Source organism: Orycteropus afer, unplaced genomic scaffold, assembly GCF_000298275.1.
Source record: "Orycteropus afer afer isolate SDZICR_OR568_19922 unplaced genomic scaffold, OryAfe1.0 scaffold00362, whole genome shotgun sequence".
In the NCBI taxonomy this organism is placed as follows: domain Eukaryota; kingdom Metazoa; phylum Chordata; class Mammalia; order Tubulidentata; family Orycteropodidae; genus Orycteropus; species Orycteropus afer.
In genome coordinates, this window is record NW_006921949.1 from 1,746,107 (window position 1) to 1,768,809 (window position 22,703).

Sequence of the window (22,703 nt, forward strand, 5' to 3'; positions counted from 1 at the left end):
CCCCCCATCTAGTGTTTTTTCTCTCAAAGTGCTATCTTGTTCTCTCTGGTTGACCTGTGCTTGGAAAGCTCTTCTCAAGCTGCCTGTGTTCTGAGGGGATAGCAGTTGGGTTTATGGCTTAGACAACAATGCTCCTTTAGGATTATATAGAATAGAAATAAACAGCTGTGATCAAGCCATGGCAATCCCAAGGAATGCCCATTTCTCTCCTGGTCCATAGCCCATCAACAACAATCCTATCATCTTGGACAACTAACTGGTCCACCACATTCAATATTCCACATCTCTAAGAACTGGAGACCTGTGGCTTTGTACTTTATCTTCTTTGGTGGCTTCTGGTGAACGTAAAATAACTGAGGTATCTTTCCTCTTTGTTTAAAGAGGGCTTCCATTTCATATGTTAAGGATATTTCAGTGTACTGATTTTTGCCTTTGCTGATAATCTCTTTGGAAGTCATGCCTGTGAGGAAGCTGTTTTGTTTTATTGTTGTTTTAAGTTGGCTGTAGGCATTTAAAGCTTCCCAGATTAGCTTAGTGGAGGCAACTCCTTTGGACAGTTAACAGGTACTCATTTTCAAAAATGGGTTGAGCTGAGTCAGCCAGGTATGCAGTCTGGTATTTGCCAGCTGTGTTACCCAGTGTCTCAGATGGCAAAGTGAGAGCTCAGGGGTGAGTCGCTCTCATTTGGCAGGCCTAGCCATCATCTATGGGGGCAGTATATCAGGAACAACAGAGGTGTCTGGTGTCTGTCTGCTTCCTTTCAGCAGAGAATGCTGAGGTGGTGGAAAGGACATATACCTACTGCTCGGCTTCTTTCCTGCCCTCTTTTGCGAAGGTTTACATTTCATGTTGCCAATTGTTTGCCAACTTGAATTCAAAGCCAAGGTCATGTTGGGCCTTAGAATTTTTCAGATGTTTGGTGGGTGACACCTGTATCAAAAAAGTCCTATGAAAGAGACAAAAGGCCTCAAAAATACCTCTGTTGGCTGGGAAGCAAGAAATCTAACTCTGGGGCTGTTTGCACCTTATGACCACAGAAAAGCTGACTCACATCTCCATAACTCAACTTCTGCTCTTCACAAATGGAGATGATTCTGTCAGGTAAAACTCTCTGAAGCCACTGAGCAGATTCATTGGGAGCTGTATTCAAAAGCATTTGAGGCCTTTGGTATAAAAAACTCCCTGCTCATAAACAAGCATGGTTATTTATCATTTTGCTATTTCTCAACGAGACCAGAACTTTGACTTCTGGCTGAATCCCATTTATCTCCTCTTGGACTGAGGGCTTGAGCTCTTCAGAGAGCCAGCTTATCAGGTGATATTTATTGACCAGCCTTGTGTACCAGCCAGATCACTGGCAAATTAGAATGCACACCCTCTGCGCACAGACTGTTGCTAACTCTGTGTTCAGTACAGTAACTGGTCAATTAGTGGTCAAGAAAATGTTGAGATCATCATCTTGGGCTATTTTCTGCCTGGTGAATGTGTGACTCAAGACCTCTGCCACAGGCCTTCTTTAGCAAAAAAGGCTCCCTCATTCCCTCGGTCTGTTCTACAGCCCAGGGGACAGCAGGCTGCATTTTGTGGGCAGCAACAACTTTCATGACTGCACCTATTTCGGGAAGACACTGAAGGAACCGGCAAGAATTCCTGTAGAGTTATAGTGGGGAAGAAATGACCTGCCCTGGATTTAGCAATTTACACATCTCAGAAATTCTGGACATTGGAAGAGGAAAGAAAACCATGAACAATGAAGGGTAAATTTCTATGTCCTGAGGGCAAAAGCTTAGATCAGACTATGGTGAGGATTGTCCCCTCCATGCTAGGTTTGGGCATCCCTGTGTGTCTGAAGAAATGGCCTCTCTCTTCTGATGCTCTGGCAAGAGCTTCAGGGTATTCCCATGAACTCGTGAGGATGAACTTTTCACACACCTCTACATAAATATGAAGGAAGACAGATATCACAACAAAATTTCAGAATAGTCACCCTCAGCTAGGGCCTTGGCTTACAAAATTGAAAAGCCAGACCTATTGGGGGCCTCTATTAAGGACAATATTTTCAAGAAAAACTCCATGTGTTGTGAAAAGTGAGGGGAGGGTTATGGAGGGAAGAGAAGACAGGGAAAGAGGACATTTCATTGCTAGTAAGTGGAATGTGAGCATTTAAAGGACATAATGCTACCATGCCAACATTTTTCTTCTTGTCCTTTATCTAGATGTGCACTTCTTTAATGGGTTGAATTTTGTTCCCCAGAGACACTGGCCCAAATTCCTTTAGGAAATAGGGTCTTTGCAAATGTAATTAAGTATGCTGTGATGAGATCATCTTAGATTTAGGATATGCTCTGAATTCAGTGACTGGTGTCCTTATAAGAGGAAGGAAAGGGAGATTTGAGAGGCACAGAGCCACAGGGAGGAAGGCCGTATGAAGACGGAGGCAGAGTTTGGAATTATGTTGCCACAAGCCAAGCAACTCCAGAAGCCACCAGAGTGTCTGAAAGAAACAAGAAAGGATTCTCCACTAGAACCTTGAGAGGGAGAGAGACCCTGCCAACATCTTGATTTCACTCTTCTGGCCTCCGCGACTGTGAGGAATGAATTTCTGTGGTTTTATGCCACCAAGTGTGTGGTAATTTGTTACAAAGCCTTAGAAGATGAATATGATTTCCAATGCATTAAAGAGAACATCTAAAATGGAAATCATCCAAGCAGTGCCTCTTTGGACAAGCCGATCTCATGGCAGAGGGAAAATAGTAAGAGCCAACCGCTAGTGGCTGGGATGTGGAGTATATATATTTGCTTTTATACCATCAAGGAAAACATAGTAAATCATATGGCCAATCCTAAGGTCAATGACACATGGCAATGGGTAAGGCAAGAGAAAGGAGAGTGCAGCTGGGGGGCCCAATACAGTCCACCACAGCCTTGTATCATGACTCATTTATGCAGTTAGTTTACGTTTCCTCTAGGCTCCCTGAATGGGCAAATGGCTTGCTCTCAGCTGCTAAGCCAATGGTTGGCAGTGTGAATCAATCTAGTGGAAGAAAGGTCTGGCGTTCTGCTTCCATAAAAATTACAGCCCAGAAAGCCCTATGAACAGTTCTAATCTCTAACACGTTGGTCACCATGTGTTGGAATCAACTCAAATGATGACGGTTTTTTTTTTTTTTTTTTGTTAGTGTTTTTTGTTTGTTTTTAAATATACATTCTTGTAGGGGCAGGAACTCATATTTAAAAACAAATAAACAAAAACACTAGCAACAACAATAAAAAAAATTTCTGGTGGCATAGTGCCTAAAGCATTTGACTGCTGACCAGAAGGTTGGTGGTTCAAACCCACCAGCCACTCTGCAGAAGGAAGATTGGGCAATCTACTTCCATAAACATTTTACTCCTTGAAAACTCAAAGGGGGTCACTATGAGTCAGAGTCGACTCGATGGCAGTGAGTTTTTTGTTGTTGTTGTTAGGTTTGGCGTACTTTCCCAAAATCAGTTCCATGCTTTGGAAGATAGCAGGTCCCTGTGGCCTTTCTTGTTATTGAAGTTGTGGTTGGAGGAGCTTGTGCTCTTGACAATTTTTTCCTGTTTTTCCCAGGTCCGTCTGTTAAGTTCCTCAGTCTGGTTCTTCCCATGTTTGAATATTGATGAGAATTTCCAGATTTCATTGACTCACCTTTTCTCAGTACCGTTTACACTGGGTGGGGGCAAAGTTAGAAACTATGTTGAAGTGTGGATTGCAGAAGACCCTTTGTTAGCCGGGAGCTGTGAACATCTGCTTTCCTTATTTGTTTGCTGCAGGTGACTTTTTTGTTTCTCTTCACTTTTTTATTCTATTCTGTTAGGTTGAGGGAAAAGAGATTGCAAATGATTATTCTAATTTGTCATCATCTCCTGGAGATCTATTTCTTCAGTTTTGACTTAAAAATGTCATTTATTTCATACACAATTTCATTGATGTTACACATTGCATAGAGTCTAAGCTATAAGCTAACATGGAGTTTTTTAAAAAAATCATTTGTGAATATTGACATTTTCTGTAGCTCTTTAAGGTACTAAAAAGTTCATTGTAACAACAATGTACCATTTTGATCTATTCACTAACAATGTACCATTTTGATCTGACTAGAAATTGTTTTAAATTTCCTTTATGTAACAAAAGAAGGTTAATTATCTGGATTTCGTTACATTTGCTTTTATGAATAATTAAATAAGGCAGTTAGCAAAGATGAGTAATTATTAATACGCAATTGGAGGTGAAATGATAGGAGAGTATTCAGGCTTTTCTCAACCAGCTATAGTATCTTTTAGCTGTTATTGTTGTTGTTGTTATGTGCCGTCGAGTCGGACCCGACTCATAGCGACCCCTCCTTGGGTTTCCGAGGCAGTATCACTACGGAAGTAGATTGCCCAACCTTCCTTCCGAGGAGTGGCTGCTAGTCTTCTTTAAAAGGAGCCCAGGTGGCACAGTGGTTAAGCTCGTACCTAAAAAACCAAAAGTTGGCGGTTTGAACCCAGTAGCTGCTATGCAAGAGAAAGGTGTGGCAGTTTGTTTCCATAAAGATTTACAGCTGTGAAAACTCTGTTCTATAAGGTCACTGTGAATTGCAACCAACTTGATGGCAATGAGTTTAGTCTTCTTTAAGCTCTCTTGCAAGGCAGAAAGACTTTAATAGTAATTTACACAAACCTCTCTTCTGAACTTGGATGAAGATAAATGGAACATTTCTTTTGGCTGTGGATCTATGCTCAGCAGGTACTGGAGGCACCACGTGGAAAGTTCTAATCAATAAGCTCCTAAAATTGGGCTACAGATCAGTGCTAGGTCCTGATGACGTTTTCTGAGATCTTATATGGTCCCTTATCCCTACTAATGGCCATTCCTTGCCCTTCAGAACACAGCAGCTGTCAGTGAAAAACAAAACAAAACGCCAAACTCACTGCCATCCAGTTGTTTCCGACTCATAGCGACCCCTCCTTGGGTTTCTGAGGTGGTATTTCTACAGAAGTAGATTGCCCAATCTTCCTTTTGAGGAGTGGCTGGTGGGTTTGAACCCCCAGCCTTCTGGTTAGTAGTCAAATGCCTTAGGCACTACACCACCAGAGATCCCAGTACAGAGACTGAAATACTAGAGACAGTCCTTAGTCTCTTTTGTGCTAGGGCTTCAGCATGTGGCTGTGTCATGAGGGAGGGAGCACTCTTCTTCCCTGGTAAAGCAAAATGCAGGCAGAAACAGCCTCTCCTCTGAAATTTTTTCTCTGGTTGCTAGAGTCGATTCCAACTCATGAAGAGCCCATATATGTCAGAATAGAACTGTGCTTCATTGAGTTTTCAATGGCTGATTTTAATTCCAAGGAGACTCTGAGAGGATTCAAACTACCAAATTTTGGTAATAGCCAAGTGTTTAACTGTTTGTGTTACTCAGGGATGTCTTTCCTCTTCGCTAACTGAGATCCTTTCTACATGTACCCTTGGAACTGCTGCCGCCATCTTGCAGGTGAAGGGATCCCTAGCCATATAGAGCAGCAGCAGAGGGGCAAGACCGAGAGAAGCCCCTGGGTCCTCAAGGTGCTTGTAGAACAGAGGACTGAACTCAGGAACCGCTTTGCCTTCCTGAACATTTAGACATCTGGTTATGTGAAACCATAAATCCCTTGTTTAAGTCACTTCTTTAGTTTTCTAACTTTACAACTAAAAGGCTTATTTGAAAAAGATTTGGAGCTGACTCAACAGCAGCAAACAACAAACAACAATGAGCTTTTATAATAGTAAAATTTTTTCACTTTTTGTTGTTAAAATGTACTTGCTTTCAGAAAGTAATTTATGGTAATTGTAAATAACAGGTATTTTTGTTTGTTTCTTTTTAACATCCTTATCTGGCAAAATAAAAAGTTAGCAACCATGTATCAGTCTGCAAAGTATTTTTGAAATTTTACTGATCCATGAAATCTGAACGTCTGGGAACCACTGCTCTAACTTGAGAAAAATGCCTTCTTGGACTAGGGCTCAGAATTGGGTTTTAGCCCAGTTGTTTTCCTTTCTGGCCACTAATTTACATAAAAAACCTTGTGATTCTATGGGTTCTTATGGGTTCCTGGGTTCCTGCTTAGTAAAAAAGAAAAAGAAACGGTAAGAGCAGTTCAGTAAATTTTAACTTACTTGACTGAGATATCAATACACCTTAACTCTCAGTGAGGGCGGAATCTCCACATTACCATGCCACAATGTACTGATTAACTAGATTCACCAACTGTGAATTTTTTGCTATATCTGCTCTGTTGCTCACTTACGCTTTCTCTCTATACACATACCCACACTTTTTTTTTTTTTTAAATAAACTATTTAAAAGCTATTTGCAGACGTAATGACTCTACACTGTAGAGATGACTTTTAATTACCTGTATTATTCCACAGTTCAGCTTGGTTACAATTAATTATTAGTTACTAAGGGTTGGGTCTGACTCGATGGCACATAACAACAACAAAAAGAGTTACATCCTAAGGCACTTGACTGCTAACCAGAAGGCTGGCGGTTCAAACCCACCAGCTACTCCTCGGAAGGAAGATTGAATGATCTACTTCCATAGAGATACTGCCCGGGAAACCCAAGGAATGGTCACTATGAGTTGACCCGCCTTGATGGCAGTGAGTTTGGTTTTGGTAAGGGGGGTGGTGCAAATGGTTAAGCACTAGATTACTAACTGAAAGGCTGGTGATTTGAATTCACGCAGAGGCACCTCAAAAGAAAAGCCTAGTTATCTACTTCTGAAAGATCACAGCCATTGAAAACACAGTTCTACTCTGAAACACATGGGATTGCCATGAGTTGAAATTGCCACCATAGCAGCTGATGTGTGTGTGTGTTTTGTTTTGTTTTCCTCTTTATTCTTGGTGTAATGGCTACCTTGGGGGCAGTGGTGGGTCACTGGTAGGTTCTCACTATCTGCGAGGGAGATTTGGGCTTGATCCTCCACCAGTGCACCTTAGGTGTGGCTACCTCTCATCTGTCTGCGGAGGCTTGCATGCGGATATGCTGCTGAACTGGTTTCACTGGGGCTTCCTGACTAAGACGGACTATTGGGAAAGGCTGTCCACTTTCAAAAATCAGCCAATAAAAGCCCTGTGGATCACAATGGTCCAATCCACAACTGATCATAGGGATGGTGCAAGGCCAAGCAGTGTTTTGTTCTGTTATGCGTGGGATTGCCATGTGTTGGGGCCAACTCAACAACAGCTACCAGCAATAACATACAGCTGGAAATTTTGAGATTGTTTTCGGGATTGGAGGTAAATGTTGGGAGAAATTTCATTAATCAAGACAGCTTTTGGCACGTTCATTATAAAGAAAAATATGGCACAAATCATTTTGCAACAACAAGGCATTTGCCACAAGGCAATACTGTCTTACGTGACTAAGGCTCAAGACAGCCATAGTCTACAAGAGCCAAGGAATGATTTATTTTCTTCATGAGTTAGTTATTTTTATAATGCTCTTATGGGCCAACAAATGGAGGGTGGTGATGGACATCCATCTTCCTAACTATGATTTGCAACAGAGAAACAGGACATGCACTGGTGGTAGAATGGTTGATTTCCCACAAACTCTGTTGTTGTTGTTGTTGTTATGTGCCATCGAGTCAAACCCGACTCATAGCGACCCCTCCTTGGGTTTCCGAGGCAGTATCACTACGGAAGTAGGATTGCCCAACCTTCCTTCTGAGGAGTGGCTGGTGGGTTTGAACCGCCAGCCGTCTGGTTAGCAGGCAAGTGTCTTAGCCACTATGCTACCAGAGCTCCCCCCACAAACTCTAGTCCTCTGCAATCCCCCTGGGCTCTGATTTACCAGTGGGAGATTCTCTCAACCTTTCTTAGCCTCAGTTTCCTCTTCTATAAAACTGATAACAATCAAATAACATACAGAAACACTACCATGGTGTCTACCAGAGACCACAAAACAAATGATCATTAAATTGTGTATACAGTTATTATATCTGTGGTTATAGGCATCACTGGAGTGGCACAAAGGGTTAAGTGCTTGACTATGAAGCAACAGTTGAATTTCAATCCACCCAGAGGCACCTTGGAAGAAAGGACTGGAAATCTGCTTCCAAAAGGTTGCACCCCTTTGAAAACCCTAAGGAGCATAGTTTTACTTTGCAAAACATGGGGTCACCGTGAGGTGGAATTTGCAAGTATCTAATGATGAAATGATAGAATGCTTGCTTAGATGATCCAGGGTAGAGAGTACAGATGAATCAAGACTGGCCATGCGCTTATTGTTGTGGAAGTTGGGTGGAGGAAGAGAAGTCATTATTCTCTCCAATTGTGCATGTTTAAAAATTTCCAAAATAAATAAAGAGATGTAAAACACAAAAATAGCATCGTGCCTAAGGCATTTGACAGCTAACCAGAAGGCTGGTGGTTCAAATCCACCAGCTACTCCTCGGAAGGAAGGTTGGGCAATCTACTTCCATAGTGATACTACCTCAGAAATCCAAGGAGAGGTCGCTATGAGTCGAAATCAAATCGACAGCAGGGAGTTGTTTTTTTTTTTTTTTTCAGAGCAAAAGAAGCTGAATTAAATATCTTCAATCGTATGAGATCCTTCTCATTTTTCAGCATCCCTCACCTGTATAAAAGACATTGGTTTTAATAAGTACATAATGACTCATTCTTTTCTTCATTTGAGCTCTCTGAGGGAACTTGCCTATTTTACCAGGGCCTATTTCCTAGTCAATTACAGTCAATTAAGTTACTATGAAGTTGCTGAGAAAGATCTCTTTCGTTAGAATATTTTGGCAAAAAATATTTATGCCTTTTCTTCTTCATATTAAAGTACAAGTGACAGTCATCCCCAAGCATAACTGTTATTGCTAACTTTGGGAAACAGGAACTCCTGGCCATCCAAAGAGCTTTTTGAAGCTGTTTAATAGTGTACATTAAAGATAATTGGGTTCTTTTCTGTGTAAAAATGATATAAAAATTGTGGATTTTAAGGTAAGTTCCCCAACAATGTTAGAAAATAATTTTGATCTGTCTTGACATACATATATCAATGTGTATAACCTTATCTTACTTGCATTGTCTGTTATATAAAAAAAACATGATGAAAATCCAATTTCAAAGTTAGATATATAACCCTGAGACCAAACTAGATGGAGCCCAGCTACCAATGCCAACCACTTGGAAAGGAATCAAATCTGGAGATCCTGGATAGAGTGGGAAGAAAATGTGGAACAAAATTCAGAAATACAAAAATGACTAGAATTATTGGTCACGTAGAGACTGGTGGAACCCCAGAGACTATGGCCCCGGGTTACCCTTCAGGCCTAGAAATGGACTCACTTCCATGGATTGGCTCTCAACTCAACAGTAGAAAGACCTACATGCAGAACATCTACCCCAGGGCGATGCATCCACCTACTTTAGGGAGATGTTTCCCTTAGATCAGTCAGCCATGAGACACCAGAGGGGCATCATTCACATAGAGGGAAAGCTGGACAGACAGGAATGCATAGTTAAGAAGGACATAGGGAGGGTACTCACAGGGAGGGGAGGGGAGGGGAGGAGAGTTTGTTATGGTTGGGGAAGGTAATCTGGTCATGAAATCAAATGTGCATGAACTGTTGAACGTAAAACAAATTTACTTTGTAAATTTGCACCCAAAGCACAATTAGAAAAAAAAAAAAAAAAAAGATAAAGAAGGGAATTATTATCTTCTTCCAAAGTTTTAAGGAACTCTAGTGGCCCAGTGTCTAAGGCATTTGACTGTTAATCAGAAGGTTGGTGGTTCAAACTCACAAGCCACTCCCTGGAAAGAAAACAGGGCAATGTACTTCCGTAAAGATTTGCCACCTCAGAAACCCACTGCAGGTTGCAATGAGTGGGTTTGGTTTTTGGATTTTGGTCCAAACATTTACTTTTGGAATTCTGTATCATAGCATCCTCCCCATATGTTTAAATATTTGTTTACATATCATTAACAACTTCTGGGAAGGCTGTAGGGGGAAGGTAGACTAATGAAGAAGACACTCAATGGTAGATTGTGTCCAAACACAGAGCCAGTTAAGGATCAGTCAAAAGACAGACTCACTCTGGAATTATCTTGTAAGGCAGTGGAAGATGATTCAGGCTACAAAAACTGAACACATGAACAATTACTTCAATGGGGGCACATCTGTGTGGTTCCATCTCTCTGACTCAGAGGTGAGGAGGCAGAGCTTGGAGTTGTGCATACATAGCAGTGCTTCATTAATGTTGCTGGCAGACCTCTGTTAATTAACCCCTCTGGAAGCAAAGTTTTTACTCCACATGCTCCAAGAAGGAGCATCCTGTAGGGACAGCTGTTTGCTGCTTCCCAGGGTCTGGGGAAGTGGTCTGGCTTCCTGGGTTTAAAGGTTACTCGATCCTCAGAGAGGTCAGAGGTCTTTCCTCTCCCTAGAAGATAAATTTGTTTAGGTAGGTGGTCCAGGTTCCAGCAAACTTTAGAACTGGAAATTACAAAGCACTAGTGAAATGCTGAATTAAATTAATATAAAATTGGATTATACAACTTTATATCATTATGCAATGATAATGGTTTTTTTTAGAGAAAAATACCAGCACTTTTGTATTAAAATGAATACAATCCTTCAAAGTAGTCACTTATGCAAATAATGCTACTTTTCTGAAAGTATATTTTGAGTTCTTTACATGATATCACCTGGGGTCAATTTGTAAGACATTGATTGTTTTTTGGCCAGAATGATTATATGCAAAGTACTCATCAGAAATGATTTTGAGTGAGTTTGGGCTTTTGGGAACATCAAATCCATCCTTACAAGACATTTTGCTACCAGTGAGACTGTTGAAAGAATGTCACAGGTGAATCAATTTTAAAACTGTTTCGAATGATGACTAAACTCTTAGAATGACTACAGAATGATCCCTGGTGACTACGTGGAAAAGGACAACTATTCATTGAGGTAGTTAAGTTCTAATGTGTTTATTTTAAAAGCCAGACATACAACCACTCAGAAAGGGATCAAAATAGGAGATCCTGAATAGAGTGGGAGAAAAAGTGGAACAAAACTCAAAATCATAAAAAAGGACCAGGCTTACTGGTCTGATAGAGACTGGTGAAACCACCATGACAATGCAGCCTAGTCATCCTTCAAGCCTGTAATTGACCTCACTTCTCTGGCTTCCAGCAAAGCAATAGACAGACCTACAAGGTGAACAATTACACCAGCAAGGCACATTCCTTAGAATCTGTGGGAGATCGAAAGGGCAGCATTTGCACAGGGAGATAGCTCAGAGGGGAGGAATGCACAGGAAAGAAGGATACAGGGAAAAGGTCATCATAGGGAGGAAGTAGGAAGAGAGCTGTCATTCTGGGGATTGCAATCCATGTCATGAAACAAAATGTGTATGAACTGCTGAATGGAAAATGAATTTGCTCCATAAACTTTCACCCAAATTACAAAAAAAAAAAAAAAGAAGTCACACACAGGAGATTGTTTGTACATTATAGTGTCTGCAATTGAGATTAAATGTGGGCTGAAATAAAACAAGGGTCACTTACTACTTCTTCCAGCAGGAGCTCCCCACATTGGTAGGGAATCCAGACCCTGAGCACATCAGGTAACATCTTCCTGGCCACAAAACATCCATCCTCCAAATCTTCCAAGCTAAATGTGGGTCCAGGTTATATATTTTGTCTTCTAATTTCAACACATATTTTCTCTTTTTAATCTAAAAATAATGAAATATTTAATTTCTCTATTTTGCTTTTTCTGTTCTAATATTTAAAATTATGAATCAAGTCATATTATTTCTTTTTGCTATTAGTGTGACAACAATAATTATTTTACTGCTTATATTAACTCAAGCTTATATTATGTTTCAGCTACTTCTGTGGATGTTTGTTCAGTATATTAAGAAATCCTTTTGTATGTGGTTATTACCCAGGCTCCTTAGTGGTTTCCCAGATACTAACCACAATTTTTTCATACTGAGATGTCATTCTCCTTTCAAACCCACCAGCCACTCCTCGGAAGGAAGGTGGGCAATCTACGTCCGTAGTGATACTGCCTCGGAAACCCAAGGAGGGGTCGCTATGAGTCGAGTCTGACTCGACGGCACATAACAACAACAATAATAATAATACAAATGACAAACAGGCACGCATTTTTATTCAGTATCAGATTGACTTGAGTGATTAAAAACAAAATACCAAAATTGATGGTATTAAGAGGAGGGGAAGATAACACTACATGTTTTGATGGCTTTGGGCCACAAAACAGGTTTGTGAGGAAGTAACTCCTTAGTGAGCTTAAGTTTGGTTTTCCTCTCCTCAGCTTTTGAGTGTCCAGGTTCAGGGAGAAGTTGGGGCAGAGGGGCAGAGGTACACTCAGGCTATCTTTCCAGGCCAATGTTACTGCCAGCCTGGGCATGAGCGTGGGTGGCCACCTGTGAATCTCAGAGCAGCTGTTTGGTAGAAGGCCAGCCAAAGCCCCGTTGGTGGGATAGAGGCAGGTGGCCAGTTGAGCAGCCAATACATTCTGGCAGGGGCTTAAAGAACACCTGGTTCTACTCTGTGGACCTACCACAGAAGGTCAAAGAATGTGCTTGCTGGCGGCAACTTGATGGTCAGATTTTTCAAGCCTGATGGTCCTGCTCTGACTGAAACAGAGAGAAGCCCACCATTCTTAATCATTCAAAACATATCTTAAAACCAATGTGAAATCATTCTGCTCCAGTTGTGTTGAATAGGTTAGCTAGTCCATCTGGCCTGACTGGAAATGGGATGGGTCGATGTCAGGCAGGGACAGGCTCTGTGACTCAAAATAATACATTTCAGGTTGATGAGAGGCCCTTAAGTTGTAGGTGTTTGGTTGATAACTGCCATTGCAATCCTTTTCCTCCTCTTCCAACTACCTCTAAAATCAAGAACATCACTTTGGGTTCCCACTTAAAATTTTGTCACTAGACACTGGAATTTCACTGAGAACACCACCACCTACCAAGACAGGAGCCCAAAGTTGACCCTTCTCTGACCCTCGAGGGTCCTCCCAAGGCCTTGGGCCTACTGTTTCCCCAGAAGGAGGACCCCATTTTCTCTGGCCTGGTGAGTTAGCATCTCTCTGGCAGAAGGGCACTCTTCCCAACTTTCCTGTCTCAGATCAGAGCAGGCAGATTCACCAAAGAACTGGAGTCAAGCTCCCCTCACTGTGACCTCTCTTATTAAATGTACTCAACCTCTCTGAGCCTCAGTTTTGACACCTGTAAATGGTGACTGATGACCCATTCAGTGGATGTTGTAACTCATCCAATCAAAGAGTTAATGTTAAGTGCCTAGGTAGGCACAGGAGATAGTCAGCAAATACTGGCTGTGTAAATGAATGACCATGGCTTATGCCACTATCTATCTAGACAGAGAGACCCACATCTGGCCTGGAGTGGTCCTGGACTGGAAATTCTTTTTGCCACTTTTGCTTGGAATCTCAGAGCTTCATCTCACAGTTACTGCCCTGCCAGTAGGCATTCCAAAGTAAGCACAGCTCTCTGGCCCCATAGGTAGTCTGCTCTCCACAACTGCCTTTTCTGGTGGGCAAAGTCAAGGCCCCTCCAAGAACTATAGTGGCCTTGAGCTAAAGGAGGTCACCTATTGCTGAGCCCTTGGCCTGAGGAAGGCAGTATGACTTCTGGGAGACCTTGTACCTGAGGTTTCTGTCATCTGAAACCTCCCCTGTAAGGTAAAGTATCCAAGCCACAGATTCAAGAAGATATCTCTTGATTGGATTTCACAAGCCTTAAGATCTAAATCTGAGTGGTCAGGCATGATGTTCTGTGTTCAGAGGTGGATGAGAATAGTTAAGCTCCTTAAACTCTGGAGGTGGGGACATCAGGCCCTATTGGGCCCTTGTGTAACTGCATGGTCACTCTGGTGGGGACAGGGCATTGCAGTGAAAATTAGCTTTCGTTATCTTTGCAGCTCAAGGTTTCTGTGGTCTAAGGGGAGCAAGATTGAAAACCAGCTCTATTTCTCCCTCAGATATCATCTGTGGCTGAAATAGGGGACAAGAACCACCCTGAGGAAGATGAGGAGAAAAGACCATTTTCCTTTAAAGCTTCAGGTTAAAGTTTTGAATCTGAGGCACAAAATTGTTATGAACAGTTGTTTTTTAAAACATGTTAGTTTATTCCACACATTCTGATGATATGAATGAGACAAGATTCCAAACAGCTTATCTGTCACAATTTTTTGTTCAATGACTGATCTTTACTCTTCTGTGACCATTTATTTAGATTTGTCCAGTCCTCCGGGGCTGGGATTTGTTGTTGTTTTACTTATCTTCCTGCCCGCCCCCCCCCCTTCTTTTAAAGTAAAGGATCTTTTCTTCATCATGCAAATGAACACATTTTTGTTACCCAGAACAACACCCAACTTTCTTCCTTGAAAAAAGCCACCTGGTCTTCAGGAGCATAAAGGATTAAGGATGATCCCAGTGATCTCTGGTTAGGGGCAGAATCTCCATGGAGGGCAGAAGTCTTTGAGGCTTGTACCCTAAGAGAAGGGTAACACCTTTAGGTATTTTGAAGGGAGAAGTGTTTAATTTGAAGCTTGAAAACAGCTGTAGTTGACTCTGAATCTGAGGAATCTGAGGCAAGCCTAGTTTCCTGGTGATCCGACCCCTCAGCACCAAGTAGAACTATCCTTTGCTACCGCAGGGGGAGGTTAAAATAATCGGTACCCCAGATCTTCTCATTAACTGAGCATTTAGAGTACTCCAGCCACTTTATGCTCCTATCCTGACCTTGCAGAAATACTCACTTAACACTATCAAATCACTTCACTTAGCCCAACCTGATTTCTTCTAATGTATAAGACTGGATGTATAGGTAGAGGTGTGAAGGTCAGTGGACTAAAACACAATTATGTTCAGGCATACTGTGGTAGTTAAGGTTGCGTGTCAACTTGGCTGGGCCTAGTTGAATGGCTGGGCAGCTGGTGGTAGTTATTCCCCATGATGAGACTGGCGATCAACTCCATGGTGACATCTAACATAAGCAACTGAGTAGCTGCTTTAGGGATGTGGCCTGCTTCCTGTATATAAGCAGTTTTGGGAATGGTCTCTGGCATATGGCATGCTTGAACCCTGCATGTGGTCATGTCGTTGTTCAGCAGCCTGCCACGTTCTGCCACCCTTGGGACTTACAACAGACTTGACTCAATGGTAACATTGGGACTGTGCCTTGTTACTTGTCGACCTTGGATTTGTTGACCTCAGCAGCCAGCAGCCAGCAGCTGAGTGAAGAAAAGCCTCTAGCTTCAGTGGGTCAGAAGCAAGAGGCAGAGCTGAAGCCCAAGGTTGAGGGGCTTTCCTCCAGGCCCCAGAGCCTGGCACTTTGAACTTGGGACTTAAAGCCTCCAAACTGTGAGAGAACAAACTCCTGTTTGTTAAAGCCACCCCATTTGTGGTATTTCTGTTAGAACGGCACTGTTGTTGTGATGTGCCATCGAGTCAGACCCGACTCATAGCGACCCCTCCTTGGGTTTCCAGGGCACTATCACTACGGAAGTAGATGCCCAACCTTCCTTCCGAGGACTGGTTGGTAGGTTTGAACCGCCAGCCTTCTGGTTTGCAGTCAAATGCCTTAGGCACTACGCTACCAGAACAGCACTAGGTAACCAAAATACATACTATGTCTTATTATGAAATCAAGGGAATTGTCCTTTTGTAAGCACTCAAGTAGCTAAGCATGCATGATGGTCACCTTCATATTAACTGCTGAATTCCAAAATTTTCCTCAGTAACTTTTGAATACTATAGTACCCTCCAGCCCAGCCAAAGATGGAGCCCTTCCTTACTTCAGCCTAAGAAGAAATGTCTGAAGGTAGAAAAGTATCCTCATCATGTTTCTATGCTCCTGTTGAACTTGAGCAGAAAAATCCTTCAAATATGAATTATTTTGTTGAATGCCTTTCTCTCAACCAAATGTCTTTGCTTCACTTTCTATTAAGAACTTACATGGAGGGCAAAGGAAGTAGTAGACACACTCAGAAGAGTTGTGGGCCAAGAGATTGAAGGTAGCCCATCTTGACTTCCTTTCCCCTCTCAAAATAACTGCCTGGTGGCATCTGAGGATAGAACCCCACGGAAATATCTGAAGCCTTTGTATGTAGGTATGACTGAAATATTCACATATAGATGTACCTTCTGAGAAGGATAATAAGGATACTACAAATTACCACAATCCTGGGTACTATGGTGGATAATTTAGATAACACAGCTATTGTGTCCTATGGGTAAATTCTTCCTACTGCAATTTTAACATGACCTTTTCAGGGAATGTGGATGAAAGATGTGGCTGTCTGCCTCTGTAAAGATTTGCAGCCGTGGAAACCCTATGGGGTGGTTATACTCTGTCCTTTACGTTTGCTGAGAGTAGGAATTGACTTGAAAACAGTGGGTTTTGGTTTTGGTTTTTCAGGTTTCAGGAAACAGACAACTTCCATCTGAATCATTCTTACAAGTTGAATTTTTATTTTTACTAAATTATCTATGTTAAAAAAAAATCTGTGCTTGGTGTGGAATTTCACTCCATCAAGTGTTACAATGTCTTTTTCATTTTCATTACAAGCAGGGAAATGAATGTAGGACAAGTGTTAGGAAACACAGCAATAAATTAGAATATAATTTACAAAAGCAAAAAAAGTAACAGTGTACCACATTAATACTGAGTATAAAATAATAAGCAACAACTAATCACAATAATACAAAGGTAATTTCATTCTGTATTATTAAGGATACCTAGATGACATTCACTCCAATAAAAAGTTCCTAATGAAATAGACTGTTGGGAATTCCTATGTATCTCAAGGAGTTTAATCAGTTGGGTACATTTTACCTTGCCTTTTTTGTTAAGGCCTTTATACCAGTGGCAGACACTGTTCTCAGCTGGTGGAGTACAAGTTTCCTTGGGGCTCCCTTAGCATAGCTCATGACTTTTGGAGGACCTGCCCAGGATGCCTCTACTGATGGTCATATTATTAGATAGGAATAGAATACGATTTGGCCATGGAGGTGGCTAGAGTAGCAGCAGTTTTATGATGTGCTTAGAGTATGTTTTTTTTCCCCAACTCAGGTATAAATTCAGATCTGTTTGAAAATGTATAAATCCCACTATGTTCTGTGCTTGTTTCCCATAGAAAGGTAATGTGATGATGTCCAGACAGTTCTCTGCATCCTGACCTCGGTGCTTTGCCGAGACCAGAGGGAATGCTGGCTGCCTTCCTCCTCTGGCACCAGTTGTAGCGCTGTGCAGTGCATAGGAAACAGGCCTCCACAGTGTTGGTTTCCAGGAGATGTTAAAAAAAAAAAGAAAAAAGAAAAAGCCCATAGTTATTAATGTAAAATATTTTTTTGAAATAGAAACAGGAGCTGATATTTATGTTGGTGTCCTGGAGAAAATCAGATCCTAATAGTAAACCTATGCCTAAAAAGACACAAAAGCTACTCTTCATTCCGTCATTTTTCAAAATAAATCTCACCAGGGCACATTAACACCAAGTTAACTGTTCTCTAACCAAGGGAATTCAGGGCCAGGGCTGGTTCTGTGCACCAGTGGATGGCCCTCCCTTCAGTGAATTGCTAAAATGGCACTTGGACCATCCTTGCAAGGGCAGCATAGAGAGAGCCCCCACAGGACACTCTTATGTATCGATGACTTTCTCTGTTTGGAAAGCTCAGGGACATGAGTTGTGTTGCTGTGAGAGAAGGCAGGTGACGAGGTACAATGGCCATGACTAAGCATGTAGGACAACATCCATGATGACTATCCAACTAAACATGGATGTTTAGGAATGAGAGTTTCTATTCCTTTCTGAAAAAAACTAATCATTCACATTAGGTCATGTGACACCTGGCATGTAGTTTCAGAACACGGTGATGAATAATTGTCAAAGATACTCTAACTGCAAGGATGGTCTTCACCAAGTAGCCACATGGTTTTGAGCTTTAGGAGTACACATGGTGTACTATGGCAAAGGAGGCATGGACCCAAGCACATCCACCAAGAACCTACTGTAAGGTACAAGTGTCCGAGAACAAAATATTAATATAAACACATGCCCCCTCTTAAAAATCTAATGTTTGAGTCTTTTGATGAGCAGTACGTGAAACTCTGAAGATAGGGAAAAATCTGAGCTAGTCATTTTAATTTAGGTGCACTTGATTCTGGAATTTTCCTTCCCCAAGAAACTGGGTTTCACATTTGATTGCCATTCAGAGTATCCATAAAAAATACAAAATACTTGGTTGGGTGACTATTAAAATTATGCTTTATGATCTTTAGTCTTCATGAGTATTTCTTCTTTGGTTGTTATCCTTGCCTACTTTCAAACTCACAGATACGGCACATTTCTGTGCAAGCACACTCATCTATCCACACACTCAAAGCGCCCGCACACACACACACACACACACACACACTTGCTCTCATATAAATAAATGCCCTTCCAACATATCAAAGAAGGGACATCTGGAACCCATCATAATTGTCAGCAAATTGCAGAAGGGTCTGCCTCGTTGTTACTGAGCCAGTCCATCTTTTGCGTGGTATCATCTCGGTAAGCTCAACACGCGTGCAACAATCTAACAGGGCAGAAGCCATTCTGTGCCTTGAGGACATAAACACGAGTGAGTTGGGGGTGACTCGGATAAGGACTGAGGCATCCTTCATGATGGCAGCAAAGGGTCTGGCACTTTAGCCTCTACCATACATCAGCTCTGGCTTCTGCATGAGATTGAAATGTTTTTCTCTTAAAGTTCTAATGGAAATCTCAGCTTCACTCGCAGAATGGCAAGTTGGCCACAGCATTTTAGCACTCAATTTATGGACTTGCACAGCTGCAGTAACTGATGCACTGCTTTAAACTAAGTCCCTCATTGTTGTTGGGTTTAATATAGTTTTATAAATGGCTCACAGCAGTGTTCAGAACAGGGAGATTATTCCTAAGGAAATTAAGTGGAATGAAGAAAAATAATACAAACTTTCATTACTTTTGATTTATAATTGCTCCTTAAATTACAGTTCAAAGCCCATTTTATAATTTAAATTGTGGTGCTGTTGTAGTGAGATATAGTAAATATTTTTAAGCTATGACTTAAGATTTCTGAATCTTCTTTACTTCCATAGTTGACCAAGTCATAACAGCTACATTTTAAACAGTTTTAAATACAAATGGATTCAGTGTCATTGCTAAGTCCATAATAAAAATTATCTTAATGGTCCAAGGAGGTAAACAGGCTATTGGATTTACTCGAAAGAACGCAAACGTTCCACAGTAAGCAAGTCTCCCTGTGTTGTTTGGATCTCTCCAATCTGGCATTTCCCCCTAATACCGTGTCCAGCACTTTGGATCAATAAATCCCACTTCACAGAAGTTAAAATAATATTGAATTCCTGTCAGCTAGGGCTGACCAGTGGTTACGTTTTCCACAGGGTAATACATTTGCAAGGACCTCAATCCTCTTCCTCTGGGTGGCTCTCTTTGATGGACGCATTTCTACGATGAAATGACAAGGCTCTCTTTGGCTTTCTGTGGGTCAGTGTCCTTGGCAGGTCTTACAACACATCTGTCTGAAGTATGCTCGACTGCAGAACTTGAACTTCAGCACCAGTGGGCAATAAGCCACTTTGTTCACATCTTTGCACTCTAACGAATGGAGGCAGAAAATGGAAAACAATTAGAGGCACATAAACAAGCTGATGAACTAGATGTTTAGCAAAGACCCCCTTTGAGCCAACTCACCTAGGCTTTTACATGCATGAGGTTTTTGTTTTTAAGCATAGCCTGTCTGGTGCAGCCTACCAGAAACATTCTTTATATATATTTTAACACAAAATTGAAAAAAAAAAAAAAGAAAAAAGTTTGCAAGACTTTTCTCCCAGACTTTTATAAGTATGGTGCATGCCCACTGTGTCTTGAAAGAATTACCATTTGTTGGGATAAGTGATCACTTTAGACAGCTTGGAAACATGAGTCATTTTTCTTACAGCACTTTTATTGCTTCTTTCTCAAGGGTTATTTTATTCAGCAGTGCAAGGTTATCCAAAATCAAACATGAGTTGCATTGTTTGATACCAAAGTACACATGCCTCAAGAGAATCTCTGCATCTGGGAGCCATTGGGATGGGCCTGGATGAATGAAAAGGATTGCTGACAGTGGCCTAGATTCAGCAACTACACCAAACAAAGAGGAAAGCTTTGAGGGGTTGGCCTCAAATGGCAGCAGTCTGTGGGTTATGGAAACATGTAGAAATGTCTTTTTTTAATTTGGAAGTGAGACATGGCCTCCTTTTTTCCTATGTGTATTTTCTCCTCAGTGCTAGAATTGCCACAGTTGCAGTCTGTAGTTCTTGTAGCCAGAAGGTGAATAAAGGATCCTTTCCTCATCTCCCGTTGAGATGACAGCAGAAGGTGGTACTGAAGGGCCAGTGCAGAGAAAGGGATGCAGACCTTTAATTCTTAGTACCCACCCCTGCCCCCAGGTTTTCCCCTGATGCTAATAACGATATCCTTCTCCAGTACTCTGGTCACTTTTATCTAAGGGTTTAAAAAATACTTTGTAAATCTCCTAATTAAATTTCCATATGCCTCCCAGAATTAAAGTTCCACCCTTCATTTTCCAGGTGGTTTTACTAAAGCATCTTGGGTAAATTGTTTAAGGTAATTAAGAAATAGGCAGAATCCTGGGTAAAGTTCAATGTAACAGAATATTTTTGTTTGTTTGCTTGTTTATTTACTTTTTTTCCTGGCTGCAGAATGCACTAAAATTCTGCAAGGTCAAATACATAGCATATGAGCCATATAATAAACACAGAAGATCAAATGTAAAGAAATGGGAGCTTTTCCAGTTATTATTGCAAAGTGAGGTAAATAATTTTATTGATTTCTAAAGTGAGTGAACGATTTCCAGCGAGAGACTTAAGGTGTGAACCCGGAATGCCCAAGTCCTCTGAAACCATAAGCTGTGCCGCCATGAGACTCTCTAACCCAAGGTTCGATTTACAAAGAGAACAGTAGTTAGAAGTTTGAATAGAAAGTTTCCACAGTAGTATCCTCAATAAATTTAAGTTTGGGATGAAGGAGAGTAGGAGGGACATGAAAAACTTCCTTAAAACTAAAAAAAAAAAAAAAAAAAATCAGATGATCAAGTTTGACTTTCAGATGAAAAGACTTTCACTTACTTTAATTTGGAGGTTACTTGGTATTATTTTTTTATTACACTCTTACAATCAAGATCAGTGAATGTAACAAAAAAGTTTAGGCTGAGAATATTTTTGTGGGAAAAAGAATGCTTTATCAGTGTTATGAAGAGCAGTATATTGTCAACAAACCCAAACCAAACTCACTGCTGTTGAGTTGGATCCAACTCATAGTCACCCCTCCTTGGGTTTCCGAGGCAGTTGTTGTGTTGTTGTTGTGTGCCGTCGAGTCAAACCCGACTCATAGCGACCCCTCCTTGGATTTCTGAGGCAGTATCACTAAGGAAGTAGGATTGCCCAACCTTCCTTCTGAGGAGTCGCTGGTGGGTTTGAACCACAACCTTCTGGTTAGCAGTCAAATGCCTTAGGCACTATGCCACCAGAGCTCCCCCTATATTGTCAAGGTAATACAATGAACAAAATGACAAGAAAAGCTGGGCATATCCCTGCTGATACAATGTCACTCATCTTCAATTCCAAATCATCATCCGAATGTGGCAGTCTGCCAGCCAGCAGAGAAGAGTGTGCAAGAGAGCTTGGTGGGACTGCTTAAAACAGAAATAAAATTTAGCTTTAACTTTCTTGGCCAAAATAGAAAAAAGATTTAGTTGATGCACAGATAGAGGAGCACTGGTTGTTTCCCCTTTTAATAGTTTAAGGAAATAAAATTAGAAGTCAGATTGCTTGGGTTTAATCCTAACATTACCATTTACAAACTTCATTACTGCAAAGTGAAGAAACTTAGGCACAGAGAGTTTAAGTAATTAGCGACCTCTCCTTGGGTTTCTGAGGCAGTATCTCTACGGAAGTAGATTGCCTAGTCTTCCTTTCATGGAGTGGCTGGTGGGTTTGAGCCACCAGCCTTCTGGTTAGTAGTCAAAAGCCTTAGGCACTACGCCACTACTCCTTGCCTATAATGTAGGGCTGAGTAAAATAACTACTTGCACATGTAATATGTATAACCACATGTCCAATCTATGTGCATCACCTAGAATAGTGATACATAGAAGGTACTCAGTAAGTGTGAGTTACTGAGTTACTATTATTATGATCATTATTAATGATCCTCTTTTATTACCCTACGACAGGAAAAAAGTAGTGGGTTGAGTTCTGAACATCTCAGTGTTCACATTTATCTTTATTTAGCTTACTACTGAGAAAACATTAAAGACACAAGTCAGAGTGAAGACAAAACAGAGAAGAGTATTTCCTGGAGCACAACTTATTGTAAGACACACAATTCCACTTTTGGAATTTGCACAGAAAGCACAGTGGACGAGGAAAATTCTGAGTTGATTCAAAGATTTTTCTTTTAGATTTAGGCTCTGGAATCTGATTGGACAATAGATATAAATAAAGAATAGAATAAAAGGTTTATAAATTGCTTTTCCCTGCCCTCCCCCCTTATTCATCACTCACCCACTGAAGTTAGAACAAACAAACAAACAAA

The 22,703-nt window shown here is 41.2% G+C and overlaps 1 protein-coding gene across 1 annotated transcript in view; it reads right to left on the reverse strand.

Annotated features, from left to right (window-relative positions):
- Positions 1–19,590: 19,590 nt before the first annotated feature.
- ADAMTS6 (ADAM metallopeptidase with thrombospondin type 1 motif 6) overlaps positions 19,591–22,703 on the reverse strand; it is a 461,116-nt gene continuing 458,003 nt past the window's right edge. The window contains exon 24 of the mRNA XM_007952853.2: positions 19,591–19,700. Within this exon, the coding sequence (XP_007951044.1) occupies positions 19,591–19,700 (110 nt within the window). The remainder of the gene's footprint in view (positions 19,701–22,703) is intronic.